Here is a 17,198-nt window from a genome sequence, read left to right on the forward strand (position 1 = left end):
GACAGAGAAAGATAAGAAACGTTTCAAAGGATTGATGATGGGACAGAACCATGAATGTCTGTTTGCAGAGCTTACCAGTTACAAAACAAGAACCAATGTAATATTTAATAACAAACGAGGGCACGTATGAAGAAGGGTATTTTGCATCAGCCAAGGCTGTCAGATCAGCATTTTTGAAGAAGCTGACCAGAGCAACAGGTGTCAAGCTGTCAACTTCTACAATAATGGAATTGTATTGATACAAGGCAATGATTCAAGGCTCATGGCTTTTGAGAATATGTTTGCTACCCTAAAAGTAGAAGCTGAACTCTATCTCAGAAGCTGAGGAAAAAGTAGAGGGAGATGATGGAGAAAAGCAGGCCCCAACAGCCTCTGTGAGCCAGCAAGAAGCACTCTACCAACCACACCTGTAGCAGACAAAGCCAAGAACATGCCTAAAACACCAAGAACACCAGCTATGCAATGTTTCCACAACACCTTCTCTACATTTACATTTACATTTGAGTCATTTAGCAGACGCTCTTATCCAGAGCGACTTACAAATTCTCTCTCGACGAAGCAGAGGTCATAGAACTCAGAGAGAACAAGATTCAAGAGGACACTGTCCAGAAACTAAAAGAAGAGATGAAACAGTTCAGGGAGGAGAGCAGAGCATCTACTGCTAAATTAGAGAGAAGAATGGACAAACTGAGTCAGACAACTGATGACCTCAGACACCATCTGAGCACAACGAGAGAGGAGCTAGAGCAGAGAGAGAGGTACATTGACACCTTCAACCAGCAGCTAGTCATTATGTCCTCTGCATCTAGAGAACATGTCCCCAAGCTTGGTACAACACAGGTAGAACCTGAGACCAGCACAACCAGCATAGCCACCACACAGCCTGATGACACTGCACCAGCCTCCCAGTCTGCCACAGCCCAGGTCAACCAACCAGCCTCCCAGTCTGTCACAGCCCAGGTCAACCAACCAGCCTCCCAGTCTGTCACAGCCCAGGTCAACCAACCAGCCTCCCAGTCTGCCACAGCCCAGGTCAACCAACCAGCCTCCCAGTCTGCTCCAGCCCAGGTCAACCTACCAGCCTCCCAGTCTGCTCCAGCCCAGGTCAACCTACCAGCCTCCCAGTCTGTTCCAGCCCAGGTCAACCTACCAGCCTCCCAGTCTGTTCCAGCCCAGGTCAACCTACCACCCTCCTACCAAGAGTGGGCACAGGCCATGTTCCCAACAACCACTATAGTAGTGTCCACCCTCCTACCAAGAAAAGACTCCCCAGGACAGTTGATTGACATTAAATGAATCAAGAGATCACTGTGGACTGTGCCTCATTGCTCAACGTCAGAATGGCTCACCATCCCACTCATCTGACATGTGAACACTTACACGATAATATACACCTTGAACAAGACAGTATCAGAACCTTTGCTATGGACCTAAAGGATGCAACTCTTGGCAGGGACCCTAACCCTAACCCACCCCAGAAGTCGAGGCCCCCTGCCCCACCTTCTGAAACAACAGTACCCCCACCATCCACAGGAGCGAATAGCCAGACACGGCTTATTACAGCACAGCTCTACCAGACCCGGCCCATCACAACACAGCTCTCCTACACCCGGCCCATCACAAAACAGCTCTACAAGGCCAGGCCCAACAAAGCACTGACTTACCATGCTAGATCCACCTCAGGACAGCTCTACAAGGCCCGGCCCATCACACCACAGCTCTCCTCGGCCCATCACAGCACAGCTCTCCTCGGCCCATCACACCACAGCTCTCCTCGACCCATCACACCACAGCTCTCCTCGACCCATCACACCACAGCTCTCCTAGACCCATCACACCACAGCTCTCCTAGACCCATCACACCACAGCTCTCCTAGACCCATCACACCACAGCTCTCCTAGACCCATCACACCACAGCTCTCCTAGACCCATCACACCACAGCTCTCCTAGTCCCATCACACCACAGCTCTCCTAGACCCATCACACCACAGCTCTCCTAGACCCATCACACCACAGCTCTCCTAGACCCATCACACCACAGCTCTCCTAGACCCATCACACCACAGCTCTCCTAGACCCATCACACCACAGCTCTCCTAGACCCATTCACCACAGCTGTCAGGCATTCCCTTGGCAGCAAGAGCCTCTCGGTGGATGCTGCAGTGTACCCAAGTCGTGTCGGGAGCAACTGCTTGCACACGTATTACTACTCCACTATGTCTCCCTGTCATGGCTTTTGCACCATCAGTACAGATAACAACACATCTTCACCACCAAAGTCCATTTGATGTCACAAAGCTGTCCAGTACTTTAAAAATATCCTCTCCTGTTGTCCTGGTTGCTAGTGGTTTGCAGAAGAGGAAGTCTTCCTTAATTGACCCCCCATAAAAGTAACAGACATATACAGTTGAAGTTTACATACACCTTAGCAAAATACATTTAAACTCAGTGTTTCACAATTCCTGACATTTAATCCTAGTAAAAATTCCCTGTCTTTGTTCAGTTAGGATCATCACTTTATTTTAAGAATCTGAAACGTCAGAATAATAGTTGAGAGAATGATTTATTTCAGCTTTTATTTATTCCATCACATTCTCAGTGGGTGGTCAAAAGTCTACATACACTCAATTAGTATTTGGTAGCATTGCCTTTAAATTGTTTAACTTGGATCAAATGTTTCGGGTAGCCTCCCTCAAGCTTCCCACAATAATTTGGGTGAATTTTCCCCCATTCCTCCTGACAGAGCTGGTGTAACAGTCAGGTTTGTAGGCCTCCTTGCTCGCACACTCCTTTTCAGTTCTGCCTACACATTTTCTATAGGATTGAGGTCAGGGCTTAGTGATGGCCACTCCAATACCGTAACTTTGTTGTCCTTAAGCCACTTTGGCACAACTTTGGAAGTATGCTTGGGGTCATTGTCCATTTGGAAGACCCATTTGCGACCAAGCTTTAACTTCCTAACTGATGTCTTGAGATGTTGCTTCAATATATCCACATAAATGTTCCAGCCTCATGATGCCATCTATTTTGTGAAGTGCACCAGTCTCTCCTGCAGCAAAGCACCCCCACAACATGATGCTGCCACCCCCGTGCTTCACGTTTGGGATCATGTTCTTAGGCTTGCAAGCCTCCTCCTTTTTCCTCATAACTTAACAATGGTCATTATGGCCAAACACTTCTATTTTTGTAAACTTTCTCATGACTCAAATGATGTCAATTAGCCTAATCAGACACTTCTAATGCAATGCCATCATTTTCTGGAATTTTCCAAGCTGTTTAAAGGCGCAGTCAACGTAGTGTATGTCAACTTCTGACCCTCTGGAATTGTGATACAGTGAATTATAAGTTAAATAATCTGTCTGTAAACAATTGTTGATAAAATGACTTGTTAACAAGAAATTTGCAGAGGGGTTGAAAAACGAGTTAATGACTCCAACCTAAGTGTACGTAAACTTCCAACCTCAACTGTACCACTTAATCCATAGTAAAAGACAAGACACTTCCATCAATGCAATAATTTGAAATTCCCAATATATATTGTTTTAAATATATAAAATACAGTGCCTTTGGAAAGTCCTTCTTTGGACACTGTTAACAACCCTCCAGGCAAGCTTCAATGCCATACAACTCTCCTTCCATGGCCTCCAATTGCTCTTAAATACAAGTAAAACTAAATGCATGCTCTTCAACCGATCGCTGCCTGCACCTGACCGCCTGTCCAACATCACTACTCTGGATGGCTCTGACTTAGAATACGTGGACAACTACAAATACCGAGGTGTCTGGTTAGACTGTAAACTTTCCTTCCAGACCCACATCAAACATCTCCAATCCAAAGTTAAATCTAGAATTGGCTTCCTATTTCGCAACAAAGCATCCTTCACACATGCTGCCAAACATACCCTTATAAAACTGACCATCCTACCAATCCTCGACTTCGGCGATGTCATTTACAAAATAGCCTCCAATACCCTACTCAATAAATTGGATGCAGTCTATCACAGTGCAATCCGTTTTGTCACCAAAGTTGGCTGACCCTCGCTTCATATTCGTCGCCAAACCCACTGGCTCCATGTCATCTACAAGACCCTACTAGGTAAAGTCCCCCCTTATCTCAGCTCGCTGGTCACCATGGCATCACCCACCTGTAGAACACGCTCCAGCAGGTATATCTCTCTAGTCACCCCCAAAACCAATTCTTTCTTTGGCCGCCTCTCCTTCCAGTTCTCTGCTGCCAATGACTGGAACGAACTACAAAAATCTCTGAAACTGGAAAGACTTATCTCCCTCACTAGCTTTAAGCACCAACTGTCAGAGCAGCTCACAGATTACTGCACCTGTACATAGCCCAACTATAATTTAGCCCAAACAACTACCTCTTTCCCTACTGTATTTATTTTATTTATTTATTTTGCTCCTTTGCACCCCATTATTTGTATTTCTACTTTGCACATTCTTCCACTGCAAATCTACCATTCCAGTGTTTTACTTGCTATATTGTATTTACTTTGCCACCATGGCCTTTTTTTGCCTTTACCTCCCTTATCTCACCTCATTTGCTCAAATCGTATATAGACTTGTTTATACTGTATTATTGACTGTATGTCTGTTTTACTCCATGTGTAACTCTGTGTCGTTGTATGTGTCAAACTGCTTTGCTTTATCTTGGCCAGGTCGCAATTGTACATGAGAACTTGTTCTCAACTTGCCTACCTGGTTAAATAAAGGTGAAATGAAATAAAATAAATGTATTCAGACCCTTTGACTTTTTTATTTTTTATTTTTTTTTTACATATTGTTAGGTTACAGCCTTATTCTAAAATTAACTTAATTGTTGTTTTACTCATCAATCTACACACAATGCCCAAGAATGACAAAGCAAAAACAGGTTTTATTTTTTTGATAATGTAAAAAAAAAACTGAAAAATTTACATAAGTATTCTGACCATTTATTTATTTATTTATTTATTTTTTACATATTGTTAGGTTACAGCCTTTTTCTAAAATTAACTTAATTGTTGTTTTACTCATCAATCTACACACAATGCCCAAGAATGACAAAGCAAAAACAGGTTTTATTTTTTTGATAATGTAAAAAAAAAACTGAAAAATTTACATAAGTATTCTGACCATTTATTTATTTATTTATTTATTTATTTTTTACATATTGTTAGGTTACAGCCTTTTTCTAAAATTAACTTAATTGTTGTTTTACTCATCAATCTACACACAATGCCCAAGAATGACAAAGCAAAAACAGGTTTTATTTTTTTGATAATGTAAAAAAAAAACTGAAAAATTTACATAAGTATTCTGACCATTTACTCAGTGCTTTGTTGAGTAAATGCAGAGTCAACTGTGGGAACTTGTATAGACAGGTGTGTGCCTTTCCAAATCAGATGGACTCCAATCAAATTGTACAAACATCTCAAAGATCAATGGAAATAGGATGCACCTGAGCTCAATTTCGAGTCTCATAGCAAAGGGTCAGAATACATATGTATACGGTATTTCTGTTTTTATTTCTAAAAACCTGTTTTCGCTTTGTCATTATGAGGTATTGTGTAGATTGAGGAAATCCCTTTTAGAATAAGGCTGTAACTAACAAAATGTGGAAAAAGTCGGTCTGAATACTTTCCAAAGGTACCGTTTCTTTATTATTTCCCCCTACCATCCCTCCCCTATTGGAGTAAACTAGTGAACACTACCACTTCGGCTTCTACTTCCATTTTATGGACACTATTTTACAATAGATATCTTTGGTTGTTTTTAGTCCCATCCTTCAGCTCCACTCAACCCCTCCCATTATCTCTGAACACCATCCAGTCCCATCCTTCAGCTCCCCTCAACCCCTCCCATTATCTCCCATTATCTCTGAACACCATCCAGTCCCATCCTTCAGCTACCCTCAACCCCTCCCATTATCTCCCATTATCTCTGAACACCATCCAGTCCCATCCTTCAGCTCCACTCAACCCCTCCCATTATCTCTGAACACCATCCAGTCCCATCCTTCAGCTCCCCTCAACCCCTCCCATCATCTCTTAACATCATCCAGTCCCATCCTTCAGCTCCACTCAACCCCTCCCATTATCTCCCATTATCTCTGAACACCATCCAGTTTTGATTTCTATTTGCCATAGATTTTTTCAACTGTGCTGTGATGCTTCACAAAAGTTATGAGTAATATGTTTATGTTTGGAACATCGAATCGCAATAAAACCACAGTATCAAGTCGCAATACATATCGGATCGGCACTAAAGTGTCCTGTCCGTCTGGCCACCCTGTCCGCCCTGTCCGTCTGGCCACCCTGTCCGTCTGGCCACCCTGTCCGTCTGATAACAGAAGGACAGCTGTCAACTCCACAGCGATCACATCACTGAGCCTGACTGAATGGAGCGCAGGTTACAACCCACCCAGCACCAACAGCCTGTTAGAAACACCACCAGCATCAAAATGTGATCCTCTTATGAGCTGTAAAATATGACCCAGATTCACTGAGACAACGAGCAGCACAGCTTCTGTATGAGCTGTAAACTATGACTCAGATTCACTGAGACAACGAGCAGCACAGCACTACCCTACGACCCCTTGTCAAAAGTAGTGCGATATAAAGGGAACAGAGAAAAAAGGTGGCTCTCGACTCAGTGGTTTGAGCAACAACAATATTGCTGTATTTGGAATCTGGGATTAACATCTGAAAGTCCTTGCAGCTATTTGCCTGACCATGGCCATCTACAGTGCCTTGCGAAAGTATTTGGCCCCCTTGAACTTTGCGACCTTTTGCCACATTTCAGGCTTCAAACATAAAGATATAAAACTGTATTTTTTTGTGAAGAATCAACAACAAGTGGGACACAATCATGAAGTGGAACGACATTTATTGGATATTTCAAACTTTTTTAACAAATCAAAAACTGAAAAATTGGGCGTGCAAAATTATTCAGCCCCTTTAAGTTAATACTTTGTAGCGCCACCTTTTGCTGCGATTACAGCTGTAAGTCGCTTGGGGTATGTCTCTCTCAGTTTTGCACATCGAGAGACTGAATTTTTTCCCCATTCCTCCTTGCAAAACAGCTCGAGCTCAGTGAGGTTGGATGGAGAGCATTTGTGAACAGCAGTTTTCAGTTCTTTCCACAGATTCTCGATTGGATTCAGGTCTGGACTTTGACTTGGCCATTCTAACACCTGGATATGTTTATTTTTGAACCATTCCATTGTAGATTTTGCTTTATGTTTTGGATCATTGTCTTGTTGGAAGACAAATCTCCGTCCCAGTCTCAGGTCTTTTGCAGACTCCATCAGGTTTTCTTCCAGAATGGTCCTGTATTTGGCTCCATCCATCTTCCCATCAATTTTAACCATCTTCCCTGTCCCTGCTGAAGAAAAGCAGGCCCAAACCACGATGCTGCCACCACCATGTTTGACAGTGGGTATGGTGTGTTCAGGGTGATGAGCTGTGTTGCTTTTACGCCAAACATAACGTTTTGCATTGTTGCCAAAAGGTTAAATTTTGGTTTCATCTGACCAGAGCACCTTCTTCCACATGTTTGGTGTGTCTCCCAGGTGGCTTGTGGCAAACTTTAAACAACACTTTTTATGGATATCTTTAAGAAATGGCTTTCTTCTTGCCACTCTTCCATAAAGGCCAGATTTGTGCAATATACGACTGATTGCTGTCCAATGGACAGAGTCTCCCACCTCAGCTGTAGATCTCTGCAGTTCATCCAGAGTGATCATGGGCCTCTTGGCTGCAACTCTGATCAGTCTTCTCCTTGTATGAGCTGAAAGTTTAGAGGGAATGCCAGGTCTTGGTAGATTTGCAGTGGTCTGATACTCCTTCCATTTCAATTTTATCGCTTGCACAATGCTCCTTGGGATGTTTAAAGCTTGGGAAATCTTTTTGTATCCAAATCCGGCTTTAAACTTCTTCACAACAGTATCTCGGACCTGCCTGGTGTGTTCCTTGTTCTTCATGATGCTCTCTGCGCTTTTAACGGACCTCTGAGACTATCACAATGCAGGTGCATTTATACGGAGACTTGATTACACACAGGTGGATTGTATTTATCATCATTAGTCATTTAGATCAACATTGGATCATTCAGAGATCCTCACTGAACTTCTGGAGAGAGTTTGCTGCACTGAAAGTAAAGGGGCTGAATAATTTTGCACACCAAATTTTTCAGTTTTTGATTTGTTAAAAAGTTTGAAATATCCAATAAATGTCGTTCCACTTCATGATTGTGTCCCACTTGTTGTTTCTTCACAAAAAAATACAGTTTTATATCTTTATGTTTGAAGCCTGAAATGTGGCAAAAGGTCGCAAAGTTCAAGGAGGCCGAATACTTTCGCAAGGCACTGTACATCCCAGGAAGAGTAGCTGCTGCCTTGGCAGGAACTAATGGGGATCCATTATAAACCCCAGAAAGAGTAGCTGCTGCCTTGGCAGGAACTAATGGGGATCCATTATAAACCCCAGGAAGAGTAGCTGCTGCCTTGGCAGGAACTAATGGGGATCCACAATAAACCCCAGGAAGAGTAGCTGCTGCCTTGGCATGAACTAATGGGGATCCATAATAAACCCCAGGAAGAGTAGCTGCTGCCTTTGCAGGAACTAATGGGGATCCACAATAAACCCCAGGAAGAGTAGCTGCTGCCTTGGTAGGAACTAATTGGGACCCACAATAAATGCTATTTAACTAGACTGGTAGTTTGTATTGTTACGGGATAACACAGGAGTGAATGACAGATAAGTCACTCCATGGACGGAGGGAGGGAGGGACTAGGCAGTGTGGTCCCTACCATCGTTGGCTGACTTAGTGATGAGCTGACCACAGTCCATAACCCTAACATCAGCGTACGGCCTGCTGGCTCCGTCCGTCTTCAGACCCTCAATCCTCTTGATCACCTCAAAGCCTGAGATGACCAGGCCAAACACCACATGGACCCTGCAGGGAGGAGAAAGGGTCAGAGAGGGGTGGAGAGGTTAGGGACCACAGTACCACAGCGAGGTTAAACACTGACAATAATACAACAGGGAGAGGTTAGGGCCAACCAAGATAGTTGTATTGATTAATTTTATCTGCCAAGTAAACCTTCTCTGGAGCTGCAAGGTAGTGAGACAAGACATACCCATCGAGATGAGGTGCTGTCTTGGTGGTTCTGTTCGAGGAATCCAACCAGGGTTACAGTCCAGTATGGCCCGGGCAGAGTTATGGAACACAGCGAGAAAGGAGGGAGAGAATGAGAGGACAGGTCACGGCAACCAAAACACAGGTAGAAACCATGGCCATTATTACATAGCATTTATCTGCATCACGTCTTTGAATTATTTTTTTTAAGTAAAAAAATGTAATGACCAAGTATACTGGGCTTAAAGGAAGAGCTATAGTTGAAGTATTCTGCTATCAGTTGAGGACAGGTGTGTGTTGAGGTATTATGTTATGAGGTGAGGACAGGTGTGGGTTGAGGTATTATGTTATGAGGTGAGGACTGGTGTGTGTTGAGGTATTCTGTAATGAGGTGAGGACAGGTGTGTGTGTGTGTGTGTTGAGGTATTCTGTAATGAGGTGAGGACAGGTGTGTGTTGAGGTATTCTGTAATGAGGTAAGGACAGTGTTGTGTTGAGGTATTCTGTAATGAGGTGAGGACAGGTGTGTGTTGAGGTATTCTGTTATGAGGTGAGGACAGGTGTGTGTTGAGGTATTCTGTAATGAGGTGAGGACAGGTGTGTGTTGAGGTATTCTGTTATGAGGTGAGGACAGGTGTGTGTTGAGGTATTCTGTTATGAGGTGAGGACAGGTGTGTGTTTAGGTATTCTGTAATGAGGTGAGGACTGGTGTGTGTGTGTGTGTGTGTTGAGGTTTTCTGTAATGAGGTGAGGACTGGTGTGTGTTGAGGTATTCTGCTATCAGGTGAGGATTGCTGTGTGTTGAGGTATTCTGTAATGAGGTGAGAACTGGTGTGTGTGTGTTGAGGTATTCTGTAATGAGGTGAGGACTGGTGTGTGTGTGTGTTGAGGTATTCTGTAATGAGGTGAGGACTGGTGTGTGTGTGTTGAGGTATTATGTTATGAGGTGAGGACAGGTGCGTGTTGAGGTATTCTGTAATGAGGTAAAGACAGGTGTGTGTGTGTTGAGGCATTCTTTTGTGAGGTGAGGACTGGTGTGTGTTGAGGTATTCTGCAATGAGGTGAGGACTGGTGTGTGTTGAGGTATTATGTTATGAGGTGAGGACTGGTGTGTGTTGAGGTATTCCGTTATGAGGTGAGGACAGGTGTGTGTTGAGGTATTCTGTTATGAGGTGAGGACAGGTGTGTGTTGAGGTATTCTGTTATGAGGTGAGGACAGGTGTGTGTGTGTGTTGAGGTATTCTGCAATGAGGTGAGAACTGGTGTGTGTTGAGGTATTCTGTTATGAGGTGAGGACTGTTCTGTGTGTGTGTGTGTTGAGGTATTCTGCAATGAGGTGAGAACTGGTGTGTGTTGAGGTATTCTGTTATGAGGTGAGGACTGTTCTGTGTGTGTGTTGAAGTATTCTGTTATGAGGTGAGGACTGTTCTGTGTGTGTGTGTGTTGAGGCATTCTGTAATGAGGTGAGGACAGGCGTGTGTTGGGGTATTCTGTTATGAGGTGAGGACAGGTGTGTGTTGATGTATTCTGTAATGAGGTGAGGATTGGTGTGTGTTGAGGTATCCTGTAATGAGGTGAGGACAGGTGTGTGTTGATGTATTCTGTTATGAGGTGAGGACAGGTGTGTGTTGGGGTATTCTGTAATGAGGTAAGGACAGGTGTGTGTGTTGAGGCATTCTTTTATGAGGTGAGAACTGGTGTGTGTTGAGGTATTATTTTATGAGGTGAGGACTGGTGTGTGTGTGTGTGTGTGTTGAGGTATTATGTTATGAGGTGAGGACAGGTGTGTGTTGAGGTATTCTGTAATGAGGTAAGGACAGGTGTGTGTGTGTTGAGGCATTCTTTTATGAGGTGAGGACTGGCGTGTGTTGAGGTATTCTGCAATGAGGTGAGAACTGGTGTGTGTTGAGGTATTCTGCAATGAGGTAAGGACAGTGTTGTGTTGAGGTATTCTGTAATGAGGTGAGGACAGGTGTGTGTTGAGGTATTCTGTTATGAGGTGAGGACTGGTGTGTGTTGAGGTATTCTGTAATGAGGTGAGGACAGGTGTGTGTTGAGGTATTCTGCAATGAGGTGAGGACTGGTGTGTGTTGAAGTATTCTGTAATGAGGTGAGGACTGGTGTGTGTTGAGGTATTCTGTAATGAGGTGAGGACAGGTGTGTGTTGAAGTATTCTGTAATGAGGTGAGGACAGGCGTGTGTTGGGGTATTCTGTTATGAGGTGAGGACAGGTGTGTGTTGATGTATTCTGTAATGAGGTGAGGATTGGTGTGTGTTGAGGTATCCTGTAATGAGGTGAGGACAGGTGTGTGTTGATGTATTCTGTTTAGAGGTGAGGACAGGTGTGTGTTGGGGTATTCTGTTATGAGGTGAGGACAGGTGGGTGTGTGTTGAGGTATTCTGTATTGAGGTGAGGACAGGTGTGTGTTGAGGTATTCTGTAATGAGGTAAGGACAGGTGTGTGTGTTGAGGCATTCTTTTATGAGGTGAGAACTGGTGTGTGTTGAGGTATTATTTTATGAGGTGAGGACTGGTGTGTGTGTGTGTGTTGAGGTATTATGTTATGAGGTGAGGACAGGTGTGTGTTGAGGTATTCTGTAATGAGGTAAGGACAGGTGTGTGTGTGTTGAGGCATTCTTTTATGAGGTGAGGACTGGCGTGTGTTGAGGTATTCTGCAATGAGGTGAGAACTGGTGTGTGTTGAGGTATTCTGCAATGAGGTAAGGACAGTGTTGTGTTGAGGTATTCTGTAATGAGGTGAGGACAGGTGTGTGTTGAGGTATTCTGTTATGAGGTGAGGACTGGTGTGTGTTGAGGTATTCTGTAATGAGGTGAGGACAGGTGTGTGTTGAGGTATTCTGTAATGAGGTGAGGACTGGTGTGTGTTGAGGTATTCTGTAATGAGGTGAGGACAGGTGTGTGTTGAAGTATTCTGTAATGAGGTGAGGACTGGTGTGTGTTGAGGTATTCTGTAATGAGGTGAGGACAGGTGTGTGTTGAGGTATTCTGTAATGAGGTGAGGACTGGTGTGTGTGTTGAAGTATTCTGTAATGAGGTGAGGACTGGTGTGTGTGTGTTGAGGTATTCTGTAATGAGGTGAGGACTGGTGTGTGTGTGTTGAGGTATTCTGTAATGAGGTGAGGACAGGTGTGTGTTGAGGTATTCTGTAATGAGGTGAGGACAGGTGTGTGTTGAGGTATTCTGTAATGAGGTGAGGACTGGTGTGTGTGTGTTGAGGTATTCTGTATTGAGGTGAGGACAGGTGTGTGTTGAGGTATTCTGTAATGAGGTAAGGACAGGTGTGTGTGTTGAGGCATTCTTTTATGAGGTGAGAACTGGTGTGTGTTGAGGTATTATTTTATGAGGTGAGGACTGGTGTGTGTGTGTGTGTGTGTTGAGGTATTATGTTATGAGGTGAGGACAGGTGTGTGTTGAGGTATTCTGTAATGAGGTAAGGACAGGTGTGTGTGTGTTGAGGCATTCTTTTATGAGGTGAGGACTGGCGTGTGTTGAGGTATTCTGCAATGAGGTGAGAACTGGTGTGTGTTGAGGTATTCTGTAATGAGGTGAGGACAGGTGTGTGTTGAGGTATTCTGTTATGAGGTGAGGACTGGTGTGTGTGTTGAGGTATTCTGTAATGAGGTGAGGACAGGTGTGTGTTGAGGTATTCTGTAATGAGGTGAGGACTGGTGTGTGTTGAGGTATTCTGTAATGAGGTGAGGACAGGTGTGTGTTGAGGTATTCTGTAATGAGGTGAGGACTGGTGTGTGTGTGTTGAGGTATTCTGTAATGAGGTGAGGACTGGTGTGTGTGTTGAGGTTTTCTGCTATCAGGTGAGGACAGGTGTTGAGGTATTCTGCTATCAGGTGAGGACAGGTGTTGAGGTATTCTGGAGCCATGAACAACAGAACCTTTTGTGACAACACAGTCATTGTCAAGCTATACCATCATGGCGAAATGTCAAATGACTCACTGTGCTCAATGTCAGAAGTAGACAATACATGTTCACACTACAATAATATATAATCTAGATGGATGTTCAAATGACTGCTGGCTCTGTTGTGTTGCTGCCCTGGTGCAGTAGAAAAGAGGCTGTGTTCATAGTGTACATTAAGTTACGGCCCTAGAAAATCCCTTTAATTTCTTGGCCTGATTCCATCTAGTTTTTCTCCAAATTCTGTTTCTTTGTTTAGTTTTTCCAGGTTTCCATTTTTCAGAAATGGTTCAGGTTTTCGCTCACAAAATCACACTTTTTAGAATAGAAAAACAACCAAATGTGATGTTTTAAGTCCACAACCACGCTTAAACACATCAGGAGACCCCTTCTGAGATCTGGGAAAAATTCTTTAACTCAACTGAGCACCAGCCAGAGACCGAATTTGCAAAACAAAATGGCCACTGGATTGAGGCAAATAATCATGATATTCTGCAAAGTAGGCATAGGTTACATTGTAATTAACATTCAATTGAGAAGGTTTTTGGGAAAGTCATTACATTAGCATCATCGCTAACAGCTACTACAAAAAGTGGTAGACAAACGCGCACACAGACATTCCCGTGCTGTTGACTCTTCATGTTTTACGATAATATGGGGAAAATAAATTACTTTTCTAATAAATGCAATACATTTAGTTGATGCGTTTTTTAAATATTGTTGAATTCCAATTAAATGTCTGGATTCCGTGATTGCATCCGCATTCTCCGCAGCATGGATTTTATAGGGCACTACTAAGTTTAAAACAGACTAGTGAATGAGAGATAAAGACAGACAGACAGGAGAAGAGAGAGAAACAGAAACAGCCCCGGAGACATATTACCTTGGAAGAGCACGATGACTTTCTGCAAATTTTACACAAAAATGGCAAGAGAAACATTGTAACTTATTTGTGGAAAAAAATAAGGAATCCATGTTTGTTTATTTCTGTGCATTAAAGCACATCGACTGACTGAAGGGGAGAAGGGTTGCAAAATTCAGACAAAATGATGCTATTTTGCAGTGCTTAACTTTGAAAACACAAGTAGACAGGCCTCTATTCTGCAGTGCTTAGCCCTGACATAACACAAATAGACAGGCCTCTATTCTGCAGTGCTTAGCCCTGACGTTACACAAATAGACAGGCCTCTATTCTGCAGTGCTTAGCCCTAACATAATACATACAAGTTGAAGTCGGAAGTTTACAAACACTTAGGTTGGAGTCATTAAAACTCATTTTTCAACCAATCCACAAATTTCTTGGCTAAACTATATATTTTGTTAACAAGTCGGTTAGGACATCTACTTTGTGCATGACACAAGTAATTTTTACAACAATTGTTTACAGGGAGATTATTTCACTTATAATTCACTGTATCACAATTCCAGTGGGTCAGAAGTTTACATACACTAAGTTGACTGTGCCATTAAACAGCTTGGAAAATTCAGTCATGGCTTTAGAAGCTTCTGGTAGGCTAATTGACATCATTTGAGTCAATTGGAGGTGAACCTGTGGATGTATTTCAAGGCCTACCTTCAATATCAGAAAATCAAAAGAAATCAGGCAAGACCTCTGAAAAAATTGTATACCTCCACAAGTCTGATTCATCCTTGGGAGCAATTTCCAAACACCCGAAGGTACCACGGTCATCTGTACAAACAATAGTACGCAAGTATAAACACCATGGGACCACGCAGCCGTCATACCGCTCAGGAAGGAGACGCGTTCTGTCTCCTAGAGATGAACGTACTTTGGTGCGAAGAGTGCAAATCAATCCCAGAACAACAGCAAAGGACCTTGTGAAGATGCTGGAGGAAACGGGTACAAAAGTATAAAGAGTCCTATATCGACATAACCTGAAAGGCCGCTCAGCAAGGAAGAAGCTACTGCTCCAAAACTGGCATAAAAAAAACAGACTACGGTTTGCAACTGCACATGGGGACAAAGATTGTACTTTTTGGAGAAATGTCCTCTGGTCTGATGAAACAAAAATAGAACTGTTTGGCCATAATGACCATCGTTATGTTTAGAGGAAAAAGGGGGAGGCTTGCAAGCCAAAGAACATCATCCCAACCGTGAAGCACGGGGGTGGCAGCATCATGGGCGGCAGGGTAGCCTAGTGGTTAGAGCGTTGGACTAGTAACCGAAAGGTTGCAAATTCAAATCCCCGAGCTGACAAGGTACAAATCTGTCTTTCTGCCCCTGAACAGGCAGTTAACCAACTGTTCCTAGGCCATCATTGAAAACAAGAATTTTTACGTTTAAATTGTTTAAGTTGGGTCAAAGGCAATGCTACCAAATACTAATTGAGTGTATGTAAACTTCTGACCCACTGGGAATGTGATGAAAGAAATAAAAGCTGAAATAAATCAATCATTCTCTCAACCATTATTCTGACATTCACATTCTTAAAATAAAGTGGTGACCCTTACTGACCTAAGACAGAGAATTTTTGCTAGGAATTGTCTGGAATTGTGAAAAACTGAGTTTAAATCTATTTGGCTAAGGTGTATGTAAACTTCCGACTTCACCTGTATATAGCCCTGGCATAATACACAGACAGGCCTCAGATAAACAGCAAAACAAATGCCATCTCATGTACAAACCTTTGTGGAAACCTATCAACAAGAAAGCTTAGTAAATGTTATGACACTATCATGAATTTCTACTCACATGAAGAATTGGGACCCGTTGGTGTGTTTGCCGCGGTTGGCCATGGACAACAGGAAAGCTCGGTCGTGTTTGAGAATAAAGTTCTCGTCTATTTGAGAGAGAGAGAGGCAGGGACAATCTGTGAGATTTACACCTCTCACTGTCTGTGGTGGAGGTGGTGAGAGAAAGGGATAGAGATGGATATAGGGAGTGAGAGAGAGAGGGACGATAGAGGAATGGAAAAAGGAAGAGAGAGAAAGAGAGGGGAATAGAGAGAGAAAGAGAGAGAGGGGGATAGAGATAGAGAGGGGGAGAGAGAGAGAGAGAGAGGGAGAGAGAGAGGGGGGATAGAGAGGGACAGAGAGAGAGAGACAGACAGAGAGAAGGACAGAGAGAGAGAGAAGGACAGAGAGAGAGAGAGAGAGAGAGAGAGAGACAGAGAGAGAGAGAGAGTGACAGAGAGAGAGAGAGAGGGACAGAGAGAGAGAGAGAGGGACAGAGAGAAAGAGAGAGGGACAGAGAGAAAGAGAGAGGGACAGAGAGAAAGAGAGAGGGACAGAGAGAGAGAGAGAGGGACAGAGAGAGAGGGACAGAGAGAGAGAGGGACAGAGAGAGAGAGAGAGGGACAGAGAGAGAGAGAGAGGGACAGAGAGAGAGAGAGAGAGAGGGACAGAGAGAGAGAGAGAGAGGGACAGAGAGAGGGACAGAGAGAGAGAGAGAGAGGGACAGAGAGAGAGAGAGAGGGGGACAGAGAGAGAGAGAGGGACAGAGAGAGAGAGAGAGAGGGACAGAGAGAGACAAAGAAAGAGAGAGGGAGAGACAAAGAAGGAGGGAGAGACAAAGAGAGAGAGGGATAGATAGAGGGGGATAGAGAGAGGGGAATAGAGAGAGGGGGATAGAGAGAGAGAGAGAGGGGGATAGAGAGAGAGAGAGAGGGGGATAGAGAGAGAGAGAGGGAGAGAGAGAGAGAGAGAGGGAGAGAGAGAGGGAGAGAGAGGGACAAAGAGAGATAGAGAGAGGGGGATAGAGGGACAAAGAGAGAGAGACACAGAGAGAGGGGGATAGAGAGAGAGAGGGGGGATAGAGAGAGAGAGGGATATAGAGAGAGAGGGGGATATAGAGAGAGAGGGAGAGAGTGGGATTGAGAGAAAGATAGAGAGGGATAGACAGAGAGAGAAAGAGGGGGATAGAGAGAGAGAGGGGGGGAGAGAGAGGGGGAGAGAGGGATAGAGAGAGAGAGAGGGATAGAGAGAGATATAGAGAGATAGATATAGATATAGAGATATAGAGAGATATAGAGATAGAGATATAGAGAGAGATATAGAGAGAGAGATATAGATAGAGATATAGAGAGAGAGATATAGAGAGATAGAGAGAGATAGAGGGGGATAGAGAGAGAGAAAGAGTTTGATATAGAGACAGAGAAAGAGAGAGAA

General features: G+C 43.7%; 1 protein-coding gene across 10 annotated transcripts in view; it reads right to left on the bottom strand.

Moving 5' to 3' along the window:
- Window positions 1–17,198, bottom strand: part of nktr (natural killer cell triggering receptor) — an 84,221-nt gene that overhangs the window by 22,598 nt on the left and 44,425 nt on the right. For all 10 annotated transcript variants that reach the window (XM_064949706.1, XM_064949707.1, XM_064949708.1 and 7 more), the window contains 3 exons: window positions 15,784–15,871; window positions 9,139–9,168; window positions 8,809–8,954 (listed from right to left, as the gene is read on the bottom strand). In XM_064949706.1, the coding sequence (XP_064805778.1) occupies window positions 8,809–8,954; window positions 9,139–9,168; window positions 15,784–15,871 (264 nt within the window). The remainder of the gene's footprint in view (window positions 1–8,808; window positions 8,955–9,138; window positions 9,169–15,783; window positions 15,872–17,198) is intronic.

Source organism: Oncorhynchus masou, chromosome 30, assembly GCF_036934945.1.
Source record: "Oncorhynchus masou masou isolate Uvic2021 chromosome 30, UVic_Omas_1.1, whole genome shotgun sequence".
Classification (NCBI taxonomy): Eukaryota; Metazoa; Chordata; class Actinopteri; order Salmoniformes; family Salmonidae; genus Oncorhynchus; species Oncorhynchus masou.